Source organism: Orbicella franksi, chromosome 10 (assembly GCF_964199315.1).
Source record: "Orbicella franksi chromosome 10, jaOrbFran1.1, whole genome shotgun sequence".
NCBI lineage: Eukaryota > Metazoa > Cnidaria > Anthozoa > Scleractinia > Merulinidae > Orbicella > Orbicella franksi.
The window spans coordinates 21221828-21238606 of NC_138154.1; the positions used below are offsets into that span (position 1 = coordinate 21221828).

A 16779-nucleotide genomic window follows, 5' to 3' on the forward strand; every position below is an offset into this window, starting at 1 on the left:
AATCATTATAAACAACTGGAAAACAACGAAATGCTGTTTTCGTTGCTATGGCAACCAAATTAGCCAACAGAAGCGGGAATTTTAAAATCGCTCGCAAAGGCATAAAAGAAAAAAATACTGCCATAAACTCTTACTCCATAGTAAACTTAAATACCTAAAGATGCAAAATCCGAGAAAAACAAAAATTTGAATTTTCCAGCAAATTTTGGGTGTACCCCCGCCAGACTTTCAAGAACATCTTCAGATACTGCAGCCTCTGCTGCTGGTTCTTCGCTGACTGAGGTGTTATCCTGTGCCTCATCATCAGAATTGCTGACAACATCTTCCTGGTCACCCGTTTGAACCTGTTGTTACACTTGTAACATGCATAGGAGTGGAACACTGCACTTTCGGTAACTTCCTTCGTGGGACCTGACTCCATCGTTTGACAACTCTGTCAATGATCTGGCTTTCTTCCTTGGGGTAACAGCAGGGCCATTGATGGACACATGCATTAAGGAGCACATCTGCAGAAGCACCATCTGCCTCAGGGTCATTCAGGACATCCTCAATAAAGAGAAATTTGACTTCCTGTCGTGAAGTCGGGGGATTGATGTAGCTGACAAAAGCAACTATTTGTTCCACAACTGCAACATCAGTAGCATCATCAGCCAAAAAACCATAAATCCCTGCTTCTCGGACGTTTTCCAGGATCATCTCCTTGATTGTCATGCCAATGGTAAGAAATACTTCTCTCACTGAATATTCAGAACGATGCCTAAAATACTGGATATCATTTAGCCCTCTTTGTTCGAGAAATTCAAGAAAGGGGGTCAACTTCCGTTTAGAAATTTTTTGCTTTGCAAGAAAATTACATGAAAACATTAGACAGCACTTTGTCTCTCGAGTTTACCTGGTTTACATACTCTTGATGAAGTACAGAAACCCGGCTAAGCATTTCAGCTGTTATGGTAGCATGATGCTGCTTGCTTGCAGCGTGTTCTTCCAGTGCCAGTTTCCAAAATCGCATCGTTGGTTGACTACTGTAGGTCTTGGACTTGTTACGTAGATTCTGAGTTGCATGTTTGTTACACAGTATGCACAACATTCCATGACTTTGTTCACCGAAGACCAACCAGTGAATGCCAGTCTGCTTGCAATATGTGAAGTCTGCAAATAGCCAGTTATGATTAAACTTGAACTTCAGTTGCTTCTGGCTTCTCAACTCTGAAGGTGAGAGGTTCATGCACTTGTTTTGGCAATTGTAGGAGCTATGTAACGTGTGACCCAGAAAACATGTTTTTAATGTCTCGAGCATCTCTTCAGCTGCCAGAGGTCTTACATTACTGCTAAACTGGGAGGTGCGAGGTGCATTGATAGAAGCGGAGACAATTGTAGAGCTCGATGCAAGATCAAAGGAGGAACTAGCCCAAGGCGCATTTTCTATAGTAGACAGACTAGACATAGCCGCGGTTGTGTTAGAAGTGATAGAAGATACAGGGAATAAATCAGGGGCAGTAGAAATAGAGGGCAAGTCATCTGTAGATGAAGAACAAATAATTCAATGATGAAACCTGAAAATGAAGTTTGCACCACTAAGCGTAACATAATCATTTTTCGGTCTCTTACTTACAGTTTGCATGACTGTGTCTCTTAAATATTGTGCAACTCTTGTCCTCCTTTTTTTCTCTTATGTTACTTTTCTTCAACAAATTTAATACTAGGAACTACTTTGAAATAGTACTAAGCTTTAACTGTAACAGGGAAAATACAAGTGCTCAAAGCTCAGGATTCAGAACACACTTCACGGGCAAGCGAGTTCAAGTGTTAACTTGATGTTCGTATTGATCACTGTCGCGTGTCAGCGGCTGTTAAATTAATTTAATACTCGGCAAAAGGAAAGTAGGGTTATGCTATTTTACTGATTTTCACTCACCACCGCTTTTTTGACGCTTTGGTTGAAAACCAAATTCCAAAAGACCTTTCTGTCAAATTCCACATGTGGACGCCATTTTGTAAACGTTTCTCAATGGATTATGGGGGATTTCCCCTGGCCGCGAGAGGAATGGAAAGGAAACATGGCGGACGTCGTATTGAGGGGTGAATTGGCAAAAACAAGCTGAATTGTTTCAACAAATTATGTATTTTTAAAGCAGTAACATCTGCTAGATATCTTCACAGCATTGGTTGGAAGAGGAAAGCAATATTTTCCCATAAACGCAATGGGATTTCACCTTTGATCAGACGAACATTCGTGGGATAATTTCGGTAAATATTTCAGTGAAACAGCCGGTAAAAATAACCGGTTACCAGCTCTTAACAAGAACCCTGCATCAGAACATCACAGTGCTATACTTCTGCCAAGACATGTTTCTGCTGGGGAAATATGCCAAGAGTATTTCCAGAAACGCCCACTACATTGTAGCCTTCAAGAATCCACGAGATCAATTAGGCATGAGGAATTTACTGCTTCAAGCTTTTCCCAACCAATGACAAGTTTTACCCGACACTTTTCAACGTTTGACAGAACGTTCATTCGGATACATGGTCTTGGATTTACATCTTTGCGGTTCCGACGATCATCGGATTCTCGGCCGCCTTTTAAAGGATGAAGGATGTATACGGTGTCACAAATTCATCGAGACATTGTCATGAGTTCTTCCCAAGATTCAATCAGTGCCGTATCTCTAATGAACGGATCCAGGAAAAGCACCCAGCTGGTAAACCCAGATTTGCTGTACCAATTGGATGGGTTGTTTGCCTTTTAACACCGTCAGTGGTGGTGTCATCGCCAGATGTTTTACCACTTTAAGTGGTGCCACAGTTGTTTGAACGCTTTGGCTTTGATCATCGTGGCAGCAGGCATCGTAGTAGGATCTGTCTTGAAAAACAGTACCCTCATTTTCTGTTTAACTGCCGCTGAAACTGTAATTAAGGGATGAAACGACTTCAAAACGTTTTCGTTCAAAACGACATGTGTCGCTTTGCCTACACCACTTATGACAAAACATTGATCAAATTGAGAAGCTACGTGCAAGAGCAAACGAACAGTTCGTAGAAAACCAGGGAGACGTAGGAGGACACAAAAAGGGGATTGTTATTATTGGCAGCTCTCATTCCAGCTTTAGTAGCAGCAGGAAGGCGGCGGCTCTAGGAGGAATCTCTGGTGTAGCAGGTTACTGCTTCGTGTAAACGTCGAATATGAAAAATAAACCAAAGACCAAGAAAAGAAGTAGACAGCGAGGCGGAGCATTGGCTCGACGTAAGCATCGATTAGTAGACAAGATCGCCGAAGGAGCCAGTATTTTTTTATTGGGACCCCCACCTTTGCTACGCTGGCTTTGAAATTAGCGAGTCAGGTAGCAAAAGGCATCAAAGACTGTGTGAATCACTATAGTAAGAGACAACGTGGAGGTGCACTGTTTACTGTTCTCAAGAACACGGCCAAGATCTGGTACAAGCTCGTAAAGGACAAACAGTATAAGAGAATGGGTGCAAAGGGTGTCACAGGCAGTTACAACAGACGTCCTGCACCTTGGGAAGTATGACTCAATTACGCAGACAATGGCCTTTCGTGGAGGCCATTCTCAAAGTGGCCAATCAGAGCAGGAGGCAAGAGATGTTAGAACATGCTGATGCGGATCAAATCAATGCCATGAGCGAAATGGTTCTCAATCTATTATGAAGCAGAATTCCCGCTCACCCGATCACTGTGGTTTAACTGCATTGCTGTAAGACAACGCTACATGAGGTGGGGAAACGCAAAAAACTCGATCAAGAGGCAAACAGAAGATCTCCAAGAACAAAAGGATTCTGGCAAGGTTTAAACGTGTTCTAAGCACGTCGATGTTAAACACCAGAGACGTCAGAGGTTATCCACTGCAAGGTTACGACTTCGTCCCGAACAGCCTAAACGTAAACGTCAAGACACCTTGAGTGAATTGGTCAAGTTACTACAACAAGCCAACGAAAGACTGGAACAATTGAAAGACAATTTGCAGTACTGGAAGAGGGAGTACAAGAACCTCAATCAAGAGTATTTGACTTTCAAGTTTGAAGACCTGTGCGAAAGGTGTCATGCTATCAGAGACACCACGCCACCCGGAGATACTAGTACTCTGTGTACGAATTGCAGTCGAGATAAAGACACAACAGCCCGATTGACCCTGAAACTCGAGAAGAAAGAGACTAAATTCCGTTACTGGCAAAACTGCTACAAAACGTTACTCCAACAACATTTCGAGAATGACAGAAGAGGTCATGATGTTACCCACGAAAGAGTTTGACCAATTAGTTCAGTATCACAAAGGAGAAATCACCGAAAATGCCTTGTTGAACAAAGTGGGTCGATTGGCCGCCGAAAGTCATGTGATACTCATGTGATACTCATGTGATAGTCATGTGATAAATCGATTCCAGATTCAATTGCCATCAAGATAATTATCAATGTCGATTTCTTCCTCATCCTCGGCAATATCAATGATTTGAAATTCATCGGCTGCATCATCTTCATCAGACAGTGTTAGTCTCTCTAAAGGATCTTCTCTCTTCATAATGTACATGATTTAATCTCTTCAGCTGGTCTAGGCCTGCTGCGCAAGGTTGGCTTGGCTTTAGGCAATGAATTTCAGCATCTTCACTGCCATCCGTTGCAACAGTCAGTGCACAGTTCTTGAAGAAGTCGATCAAAAGTTGCCCGTCAAAGCTATCCCAAGCTGCCAGAATCCAGTCCACCATCTTCTCTCTTGGGGGACCCCTCATATTGCCATTTACTGTGAACTCGTGAATGCCGCCCGCCATCCACTCGTCGTATTTTTCTCTGATGTACTTCTTGAAGGGTTTGTTCTGTGAGACATCCGGTTCCTGTATGTATTTGGTGCAGCCACCAGGAATAATGACGGTGTCAACCCTGCTGATACGCAACTCCTCCCTGACAGTGTCAGCTAAATGACAACGACACGCATCCCAAGCCAACAAGCGCTGTCCAGTAATAACAATCTGCCCAACACATTTTGAACCCAGGATTTGGTCAGCTCTTCATTCATCCAAGCATTTGCTGATGATGCGATGTAACACTTTCCTGTATATTTATCATTAAGGCGTTTTACTTTGCGCTTAGCACCAGCAAAAACTATCATCAGTTTCAGTTTGGTTCCATCGGCTTTTGCGGCAAGGCAAACTGATATTCAGACCTTTTCGTGCCCTGTGGTCTTCATTCTAATTGTTTGTGCTCCTGTTCTATCACCAGTTGTGTTAACATGTCCTGCCACACAGGGGTCTCATCCATTGCCATGATATCACTGTCTTGATAACCATGCTTCATTTTAAGCCTTCTTACATTCAAAATATAAAAGTGAAGAATGATCAACGCAGTAAATTTTCCAATTTAAGCAATTGGAAAGAAGAAGCATCGGGAACGAGGTCAATTAATTGAGTTCATATCTTCTCGTGAGGAGTGAAATGATGTGACGTGTATATATGAAATAATTCATATATGAACTGCGGTTGTAGATGAAAGTGAGGAATGGTTAAACCATTTCTAGCCATAAACTTTGCAAGCCAATTGTGACTGGCATTGAAGTCTTTACGCTCGCCGCTATTGGCACTTTTTTCTTCATGCATTGACGTCGCTTTCGCCATAATTAACTTTCTTGAGACTCTGAGGCCTTTCGATCTTCTCTCGTAAATCCACTCAAGTAATTTTCCCTCAAGATCTTCATCGAAGGGTTAACGACCACCTCCTTCAGTTCTTTTCCTCTCACTGCCATCTGTTTTCTTAAATTGTAGTTCAAGCTTTTCCTTCTGAGCCCGCCACTCTCAAATCGCTTTGGGGCGACCTTAAATTTAGAAGCTGGGGGGAGGGGAGGGGTCGCTTATTCGAGGGGATGCGCTTATTTTAAATTTTGGCCAATGGGGGGGGGGGGGGGTACTTATTCAAGGGGAGGCGCTAATTCGAAGATTTACGGTAAGTTTTTTTAAACGACTGAAGTACTGTAAGAGAACAAATAATCATTTCAATTTTTAATTTATTGATTGTTTAACCTGGGAGAAAAGTTTGACTGTTGTGTAAGTACAGTTTGACTGTTGTGTAGTACATCCTAGTTGCAGCCTGCAAACTAAAAAGCTGATTTCCTTGCACCAAGTTTTTACATGAATTGTTAAGTTTCGATTTACCATTGTCTAACCTTATATTTCATCTAAAGTAACACCACTTCCAGTAATTATCTTTGCCAAAATGACTTGTTGCATTGTTCTCCTTATCCTTTTTAAACTGATCATGTAAACCTTTTTAAACTGATCATGTAGCAATGCGTAACCATTTAAACACCCAAGTAAAACCTGCTCTATTGCAGGTCGCCAATTATACTACATCCTTTAATGTCTAATGTGAAGGCGTGGTGGCCTCATGGTTAGCTTCGACTCCTGTGGCCGGAGACATTGTGTTGAGTTCTTGGGAAAGACACTTAACTCTCACAGTGCCTCTCTCCACCCAGGAGTATAAATGGGTACCGGCAAATTGAATGCTGGGGATAACCTTGGTATGGACTAGCATCCCATCCAGGGGGTGGTAGAAATACTCTTAGTCGCGTCATGCGTCGGAAACTGGGATAAGCTCTTGCCTGGTGGGCCACTTGGCTTGTACGCAGACTTTACGTTTTACCTTTAACATCAGAGCAGTTATTTTAACCTTTGTCATCGCAATAGTGCAGCGCTCTGCTAAAAAAAAAACAATATTAACACTGTCATTTCACCCATATTATGTACACTCGAGAAACAAAATTTCAAATTGGTACACTGACGACTAGAAGTAGGCTGTATACAATGTATGTTCTGGTAAAAGATTTCAATAAATGAAAATCATGTTTCTCAGTCTACCCCACAAATTTGTTTCTTGTGCTTCTCTTGCCCAGAGAAGAACTTTTCCAAGTCTAAAGCAATCAGTGGTGAGATTTCAATATTGCGGAAACTCTCAGGACTGCGGTTTGCCCATGCTTGGAAGGGGCGTGACTTCCTCAAGTCCTTGAACATGAGCTTTTCATCGTCATGGTAACTTCTACTCGAAATGAACCTGGGACTGAGGGTGAACTTTATTTAAATGATCAAACCTGGTTTTGATCTGTTGGACTCCAGGGGCTGCTTGGCAATGCTGTCACAATTGCATTTGTGGTCTTGTTCGTCCTCATTCCCTGGACAACACTTTTTGTGGTGCAGTTACAAATCTCCTTCGCTTTGTCGCCCTCAATGTTGTTTCCAATGCCCCCATTCCAGTTTACAAAACGTCCCCACGACAGGCGTTGAGCCAGCTCTTCAGAAGCCAATGCCTCTACTTGTGAAATGTGGGTGAACATTTCAATAGCATACTTTGAAAAGGAAGAAGCACTATGGAAGTATGACGGGAGTCGCTTTCTGTTGATGTTATGTCTATCTCCGTCTCCTTCTGCACAGTTTTCTTTAAGCTGCATTAGGAAATACCACTTGCAGGCCATAATATCTGGTAAGAAAATTCAGATGCATCATGTGTGTCTCGTATTTGCGACTCAACAAACTTCTTGATCTATAGTGAAAATCAATATGCAGATTTGTGATGAGCTCTATTTGATTTAAAACTCTAAAAAACATGCATGCATGCCATGATTATGATAGTGTTAACATGCACGTGGGTTAATAATGCATAATTCTCCATCTCCTTATAAATCACAAGGAGATGACTGATGTACAATCTGTAGTACAAAAGTGCCAGTTTAAGCAGATGGTTAATTCCTTTTCTGATTTTATTTGGTATAAATCGTCATTCCTGTTCTGTTTTCAAATAGGGAGAAACACCAAGTATTGAGAGCTTCTTTTAAAAAGCACCTGAAATAAGCCAATGTGATAAATTACCTTACTCTGTCAGGTCCATTTAGGTCCTCGTCTTTGTGCTCCCCATCAGGTGTTTCATGATTTATAATTATTTAGTGCGTACACAACGACTAGTAAAAAAATTCAGAGTTAAAAATGCACCTTAAGAAAATCGCAACCCGTTGTCCAAAGTCCGCTAAAATTAAGTATAGTGGATGCGATTTTTTGAATAAAAGTCTTGTCTTTTGTTTAGCCCAAAAAGTGAAAGGGAAAAATAACTGCGCACTCCAGTATGCTTCTTTCGTGATTAGTAAATTTTCAGTGTTTTCGGACGTGCTGGTTTGGGTTTGGTCAATACATTGAAATGTGAAGTCCGATAACACGTGTGGAGTTCGGTTGAAGTGTATGGCGACTTCGCAAGTTTTTGTTTATTTTTATGGAGGATTTGTGATTTCTAAATCTACCTTTAAATTCCGTTGTGGTCGAGCCGACATACTGGAGATTACATTTCTTGCAATGAACCAACTAGATCACATTCGATGAATTACACGAGAGTGTCTGCCGAACAAAATACGTTTTACCAGTTTGTTGCTAGAAAAAGTGTGGGAGTTGACAAAGAAGTTCCTACAAAGATCGCATCTGGTTTTATCACAAGTGAAACACCCCGCTGTTGGCACTGCAATTGACGGAGACGAGGTCTGTCTACACTTAGAAGGTGCCAAAATTTCTTTGAGGTTCTTAGACCTGCGAAACGATGAAAGGATAGAATTCGGTGGAAAAAGCTCCTTAAGTTTTGGGGACGAGAACAAAAGATGAAAATGCTTCTTAATTAACCATTAATAGACGGTAAATTAGGATTATACGTAAGAACAAAAGAAAAAATCTTTTTGGAATCCCTGACTTTGGCTTTAAGTAAGTCATTTCTTGGAGTACTCGCTGCTGTAGAAAATTTACTACTTTCACATCGCGTTTGAAACGCCAAGAAAAAGAGGGGCTACTCGTAAGTCACTCTACTTCCGGCTTTGGAAACCTGATCGGTCCCAAACTCGACGACTAAACCGAGGAAATTGAAAGATGCAGATCGATTCGAAACCGTCAAACAGCAATCATGGCCATTAGCAGTTCAAAAGTACGTTTGGCAGACTTGAATCGCAGGGCTGTTTAAGGCACTGATTGCTAAAGCCTTGTGTTGCTCATTCAACGGAGACTTATTGGAAAGACGTGCTAGAGTGCCAGAAAATACTGAAACAATACCGGAGAAATTTGGGTTAGTAAACCATTTTTCAATAACCAATAAACCCTTGCGAAGAGAAAAAGAGTAAGTTGCCGTATGTGGTGGGTGATAGCTTCTAGTAAGACGTCACCTTGAATCAAAGGCCGAGACTACTACCGACGTTTATTTTCCTTACTAATAGTACTTCATGCGAAAAGCGACAGGAGTGAGATGCACCTCTGGTTTCCTGATGACCACACATCCGTTTCTCTTCTCGCATTATAATTTTTGGCTCCCCGCTTGGCGAATTTCAAGAAAAGTGCGGGGACTAGTCGTCCATCGAACGCTACTTTGTGGGGAAAATCTACGCTAGGTATTCGTCCGTTATACCACTTAAATTTAATATCTTGCTGTTAATCTCTGCTGTCCAATCGTACTTTCCATGATCGCCATTGCACTTTACCTGAGATTCTACTTTTGCAATCACGAATCTCAAGAAGCAAAGGGACTGTGCAATACTTACCTGGAAAGGGGAGGGGTGGGGGGGGGGGGGGCGCGCTGGGAAATGGGTGAAATATGCCCCAAAACTAAGTCATACCTCCCTCCAATAAAGTAAAAATTAATTCCAACCCTCCCTCACATAATGATAGTATTAAGGCCAACCCCTCCCCACCCCACCCCTTGCGTTGAAAAAAGTCTCCTCCCAATGATTCCCTCATACCTAGTTTACTTGTTGGAGTTCTTCCTCCGGTACCAACATCACTTCAAATGACTCTTCGACGTATGTCGAAGAGTCATTTGAAGAGTCATCAGAATCACTGGACTGTGAGCCTGTGATATTAAATTTTACATCCAACCCCCCCCCCCCTCTCTCTCTCTTTCTTGCTGTTATTTTCTCCTATGCCCCCCCTCTAATTTTCCGATCCTTTCCCCCCAGGTAATTATTGCACAGTCCCTAATTTCGTCGGTTGTGATACTGACAACGAGCAAAAGCCCTCTTTTGCCCTCTTTTTGTGTTACGTTTAGTTTTAAAAAACCTGTAAACTGATCTATTTGGGTCTAAAGAATTTCAATAATTTCTAACCCTGAGGTGCAACTTCCATTTTATTAGTAGCTTTTACAAGTTAAAGAACAAAATATCTACTGCTAGAGAACATGTATTCAAGTCCTCGGACAAGGACCCGCCCTTTAGCTTATTTCTTGTGCCTAGAACTTATCCGGAGTCGACACCAGTCCTAGCTTCACTTTCTACCCCATTAGTGCTGGGCCCAGAACGGCGCACATGCTTATCAACACAGCGCTGAAAGTAACAGTCGAGCCTGCGTTACACTCATCAGACTCGCAGCAGCCGACGGCGCAATCTCCAGAAATTTCATCGCAGGTCTTTTTTTCTACGTCACACGTGTTTTGGGTGGCGCATGCGTTCACAACCGCTGTCTTGTCATCTTTCTTGATCCATTTCCTCAAGCAGCGATCAAATACCTCGGGACATTCCATCACGTTTTTCTTCTTGTCTGCCTGTAGCTTATCTTTTGCACAGTAATCCTCTGTGCCGAGACACTTGTAGCACCTGATGCCATGCGCTAGAGGAAAGGTAAAAGTAAAAGTCACTCGCCTTGATCTTTTCTTCGTTATCTACCTGCCAGGAAATTCCCGGGGCGCTTTCCATTCGATGAAAAATTCTGGTTTGAATTTTCTGAAATTTTCCAGTGACTAATGCAACAGCAATTTTCCGAATTTCCAGTAAAGAGCCAACCTCGCGAGGTATACCCAAATTTTCAGAAATTTCTTTCCGGGAATTTCCGTAGCATTTGATTTTCCTGACGGAATTTTCGTTTGCATGGTTCGCTTTTCGACGATTAAAGAATTTCCAGATTTTCTGAAATTGCTCGGAATTTTGGTTGAATAGAAAGCACCCCAGATTTCACTAGAGAGGAAAAGGTAACTTTGCAGATCGTATTTCACCCAGGTTTTTGAAAGAGTGGTGTTTAATGTTATCTGATCATGCGGCGATTCTTTTGCTTAGGTACAGTCAAATCTGGTTATAGCGGACACCCTCGAGACCGACTTTAAGAGATGGTATGTTTTCTATTGGAGGGGGTTGGGGGGTGGGCGGGGGCGTCGGAGGGGAGGGTCATCAGTAAAATTTGGGGAAGGCCAAACCTTCTTTTTTCTCCTCACAGCCGGGGGAGGGTCACACTTTTTTCAGCAAGGAAAGAAGTACTCCATGTTGTTTCTGTTAACTGAGTCGACTCTTTTATTTGCTAAAAATTATGCACAGTCTATGGGAAACTAAAACTTGCATTTGCAAGCAAAGCTACCAAGCAAGAGCACTCCAAATTATCTACAGGTGTTGAAAAATTTTATTTAAATTATTTAAAAACTATCCTCTCCCAACTAACTCTCTCAACCCGTGTCCGCTTTCATCCATATTTTTCATCCATATTTTGACGGTGGTAATGTTGCCTCACAAGGTGCTAGTATAACATCAGTCTCCGTTAACGATTCGTCTTTAAGCTACTCGAGCTTCAACCAACAATTCGATCTACCGCATAACTTTGCGAGTCAGAGGGCTGCCGAGGTTGTTGACACTCCATAGAATTGTACAGCAAGCTGCCAATGTGTGCCAGCTCCCGTCACTGGTACGTCAAGATAATTAATTGCAGCTTCAATCTCTACATACACAGACTGATTGCATTGATTAAAAATTCTTTGTCTGAGAAAATGTTTTTCATCATTTTCCTAGCATTAGCAATTTGTTATTTGTTTTCAGTATCTTAAAGGACCCTTGTCAGACTCTGCCATTTTCGATGCCATCGAAATTATTGATATTCCATGGTGAAGCGAAATCGTATTGATTTACGGTAAGTTGTTTCCCTGAAAGTATGTTTAATTATCGTTAGTAGTTTCACAGTGTTTTCCTTCGTTTCGACATGCTTCGAATGAAATACGATGGCCAAACTCTCGGAAAACAAAGTTATGGCTCACGAGCGCCATAGATTTCATTCTGACATAACTTTGACTTGATTTCGCCAAAATACGATGTTATGCAATAAATATGCTGCGAAATTACCATGCGAAATTGCCATTCGAAATTAAATGCTAACATGTCAAGCAAGCCAAAGAAAACTCCCATTTCCTTTACCCGCTCCATCAAACACGTCACTAAACTGTCGATAAACTGCACTCTGTTAATTAATATGCGAACATTACACGTTAGAACCTTGTGTTGAGAAATTACATTGGGCAAGGTCAGCCTGTCCCTTCTTTACATGTAATTCATTTGGTTTGGAATATATAATATTTATCTGCGCGTTAAAATAAAGAAACCCTACTCCCTTATTAGTTTGTGTGCATCAAAGCGAATTTTTATTAATAGTCTCGCGAAATATCACGTTCTATCCCTTCTGACCCAACGAGAATATTCGGTGGATTTTAAAATTACATATTAGAATAAAAGACAACTTTGGGTTCATCACATTCAGTCAGAGTTGATTGATATGCTGCTTCTACTCCTCTCCTGTTTTGTAAGTTCGGTTATGATCGGGTGTCTTAGGTTCCCTCCACATTACGCCGGAGCAATTTAAAGGCGCAACAATCGCCCGTCATTGTGGATTTGCGTTTGAGGAACAATCGGTTAGGAAAATCACATGATTATCCTGAGGCCATCGTTTTTGGAAAGCTCCATTTTAAAAATATTTTGCTTTCAAATTACTCCGGTTTATGAAGAGTATTTTCGAAAAGCTCCGTTTTCGTGAAGGATTAGTGTGGACGGAAGTCCAAACCGTAGAAATGAGGTGCGTCCCCTAATATCTCCGATGTAGTGATTATCAGCCACCACGTATGGTTTCGCTTTCATCGAGACGCGAAATCGACTTTGTTCCCTTTTGTTCGATAGGTGACTCCCGCCACAAACAAACGCGTATATTTTTGCACCCTTTTTAAGAAGAATTGGTGGTCAAAAACAAACAAACAAACAAACAAACAAACCTGTGAACTTACCAGCCACGAAAATCGCGGAGAAAACAACAAAAGTCAGCGCCAAACCCTTCATTTCAATGCTTCTTTTAAACAGCAGAATCCAGTGAGAAGAGTGAGAACAACTTGAACCAACCGGGAGCTATTCTTTGGCTCTAACTAAAGGGCGTTGATTATGATACTGTGAATGTTAGTCAATAGAATGCCACTCGTAAAAAAGGCTAGCCAATCACTGAGCACATGACCTCGATCCAAAAGGGAGTCAAATGTACATGAATAGAAATAACCACTTATATTGTCAAAGGCACATTAGACAGATGATTGCCAACCCTGCAATTTTCTCTCCTTCTGTAATTACGGTTATCATAACCTGCAATTAAGCTGAACACAATTTTTCGCACTCTTGTATTCTCTTTACGGTTTCGCACAAAAAACCTGAGGCGTTGGCTTTCTACCGACAGGTAAAAAAGGAAGGTAAATACGGAGTGCGGCAAAAGTTATCGTATGTTACAATTATCAAGGTGTTTGTTTTTACAGGTTGCAGTTACATGAAAGTTGTTTTTCCTATATCTGTTTTTGTTTTTGTTTTGTTTTTGTTTTTTTTTGTATAATGTTGTTTAGGATCGTAAGTAATCCATTTTATAATATAAATAGCACCCTACGCGCGCTCTGATTGGTCAAAAACCCATGTTTTATCGGAGTTTGAAACCTAGAAAAAGCGTGTTTTATTGTTTTCGCCACATTGCCTCTAGTCAACATTTTTGTTAGAGATGGCGAAAAACATTTTCTTTGAAGGAATTTGTGATGGAGTTCTCTGCGAAGAAGCAGAAAGTTTAACAAATAAAGAAGAAGAAGAAGCGAAAACAGTCGAGAAGTCGCGTTTCGTCGAGCTATCAGAGAACGTGTACAATCTACATCAAAAAGAAAATGAAGAAGCCTAAGCCGTGTGTTACACTATGATAAAACACTCCGGACATTTGAGAACACTCAAGAAATGAAGAAAGGCTCGTGTTTTCTACATTTCCCTGGTGCTCTGAAATGCCCGTCGTGCATGTTTTATTACAGTGTAATACACGGCGTAGGCTTCTTTATTTGTTAAATAAATTATCCCTTGGATAACCGTCATTGAGAACGTGAATGGTTAACTAACATTTTTCTTATTTTCTGAAATTAAAGTAAGATATCAAAAGTCAATGTTTTGAGCAGATTTTTTGGTCTATTTTTGAGCCGCGACGTTATTGGGCTTGAATACAGTCGGTCACGGATTATATTAACTGCTCAATAATTAAAAAATATGTAAATTCAGAGTAGACCAAAAAGTCACCTGCAGAATGTGCCGAAGTGAAAATAGCACGTTTTAGCACGAAACAATCAAGGTCTCATTTACACTTTAAATATTCTTTTCCATATAAACACTCGAGAAAACTTAAGAACTAAACATGTTTCGTTGAGTTGCCGACAATAATATTTTTTTCCATTGAGCTTGATGTTGAGTTAATGGTAAAGTTATGTTAATCTTTCTAATTAGTAAGCAAATTCATGTAATTTTATTTAAGACTAAGCCAACATAATGCAACACTTCTTTACAACACAATGAGTATTGTAAGCTTTTCTGAAAAATACTGAAACGTCCAGAGAATAAAAGTCAAGAAAACCATGTTTTGACACCTGCGTTTCAGGTGTATCGACAGATGTAATATTATCTTGAAACAAATTATAGAACTACTACAGATTTTGTGCTAGAAATTTCTAGTCCTCACGGAATTCGTACTTCATTTATGTCACTCCTTCTATAAACTTGATGTTTTCGCTAAAACACTTTTTAAGCGGTCAAACATACTGGAATATACCCCCAAATGTTACCACCACCATCCCCCCGAAAGGAAGCCTTCCAACTCTCCGTTTCAGTAGGCCCTAAAGAATTGTGACGTTCATTCACGGACTGAAGAAATTACCTTTTTCATGTTTTGCATCACTACGTTTCGAGAGCTTACCAACCAAAATCTTTGTATACACCTAAGATTTTTCATACCCAACTCCCCATTCTCATATAACCAAACATTTTCTGACAATACCCCGCTTCTCCCTGTCCTTGCCTAAAATCAGCACAGTTACCCATAAAGTGAGGTGCTTGGAAGCTCAATAAACATACTCGGAGCTGATAAGCTCTAAGAGAACAATAACAATGCTTAAAACCTGACAATAAATATATTACTATACAATCAGGGGGGCAATAAAATACTTGACTGTGCAAATGAATATATGAAAGATCATACATTTGAACCGCGGAGGAAGATATGAAGAAATTGATGATCGTCGCAGTTATATAAATAACTAAGTAGTTGTGAAATTAAAGCCTGAAAAAAAAAAAAAAGTCAGGCCTGAACGGGATTCGAACCCATGACCTTTGCGATACCGCTGCAGTGCTCTACCAACTGAGCTATCAAGTCGAACCGTGAAATTTTTTCAGGCTTTAATTTCACAGCTGCTTAATTTGTGTATAACTGCGATGATCATCTATTTCTTAATAAAATATTTGACTGTGTCACATATGACCAAGGACCCAGCAAGGGTAGGAAGGGATGGAGAGAATATTTTTTGTAGCAAGCTACAGTGGAAAAAAACTAAGTTTTGAAGCACATGGCAAGGATGAACCTGCAGGATCACTATAGTGGCGCCGTGTGCATGAAAGCAGCATATGATCGTCCAACTGTGACATGAGATGTTCTTTGCACGTGAGAAAAATTAAGTTTCAGCGTGATAGCCAAGCTTTGCCCAGATAGTATGTCACACAGTGTGATATGTCTTGGTTGTCACACTAACTTAAATTTATAAGGATTATTACATGTGCTGACAATATTAGACTTTGTCATTCTATCCATCCATTATATCCATGTAAAACTTTAGCGATAAACAAGTGTTGGAAGTCGGCGTGGAACGCACTCTTATCATCTTTGATTGCTACCAGTTTATTTTTATAGAAGTATATCAATTTTCAGATGAACAATTCAAGCCTGTAAGTCACGTTTGCAATCACGAGAACAATTGGCATTGCGTGGACGCGTGACGTACGGGCAATTTTTTCCAGGCGGGGGGGGGGGGGGGGGGAGTTAACACTTTCCCAAAAATTTTCACAAAATAAACGAGCACAATCGAGGGCCATAGAAATCACTAATATAGGCCTTCATATGGAGTGCAAACAATCTTACATTTGAATCCACAGTGAGAATATTCTTGTATATGAATCTATCGTATAGATCACGTTACAAGTAGACCACGTTAAAAGAAAGAACTGTCTCCGCCATTTCGACGGCCGAAAATATCAATGATACGAGACACGTAAAATTGGGAGTGTTTAAGAAAATAACGCCTCGCACTGCTTTTGAGTATTGAGTCTCACTTTATTGAATATTGATTACCATTATTGTTATCTTCTGTTTTTGAATAACCCAGTAATTTCTCGAAAAAAATGGAACCCTTTGCCCAAATTTCTCTTGTTGCCCATGCAAAAAAACTGACTTACCCATTTTTTTTATGGGGGTGGGTGAGGGGGCTGCAGCGCCCCCCCCCCCAGCCTGTACGTCTAGGGTTCACACTTATGACAACGAACCCGTCCTAATTAAATATTAAATGTGATGCTTGCAAATTAGATCTGTTTACCGCTCGATTACAACTTTTTTCAGTAAATAAAACGTTATTGGTAGACAATTTTCTATAAACTACAAAACTGTTTTCTATTAATTTCAGATAATTTAAACTTTAATTACCAC

The 16779-nt window shown here is 40.7% G+C and overlaps 1 protein-coding gene across 1 annotated transcript; it reads right to left on the reverse strand.

The window, feature by feature from the left end:
• Positions 1-9940: 9940 nt before the first annotated feature.
• LOC145500230 (uncharacterized) lies at positions 9941-13103 on the reverse strand. The gene is made up of 2 exons (XM_081479748.1): positions 13034-13103; positions 9941-10614 (listed from the first exon to the last, which is right to left on the reverse strand). The coding sequence occupies exons 1-2, from the start codon at positions 13083-13085 to the stop codon at positions 10280-10282; spliced, it is 387 nt and encodes a 128-aa protein (XP_081335874.1). The 5' UTR covers positions 13086-13103; the 3' UTR covers positions 9941-10279.
• Between the last annotated feature and the right edge of the window lie 3676 nt (positions 13104-16779).

Excerpts from the sequence above, each read along its gene's own strand:
- LOC145500230 (XM_081479748.1), bottom strand. The coding sequence starts at position 13,085 with ATGAAGGGTTTGGCGCTGACTTTTGTTGTTTTCTCCGCGATTTTCGTG. Across the intron at positions 10,615-13,033 it reads CTCCGCGATTTTCGTGGCTG|CGCATGGCATCAGGTGCTAC; the intron begins GTAAGTTCACAG and ends CCTTTCCTCTAG.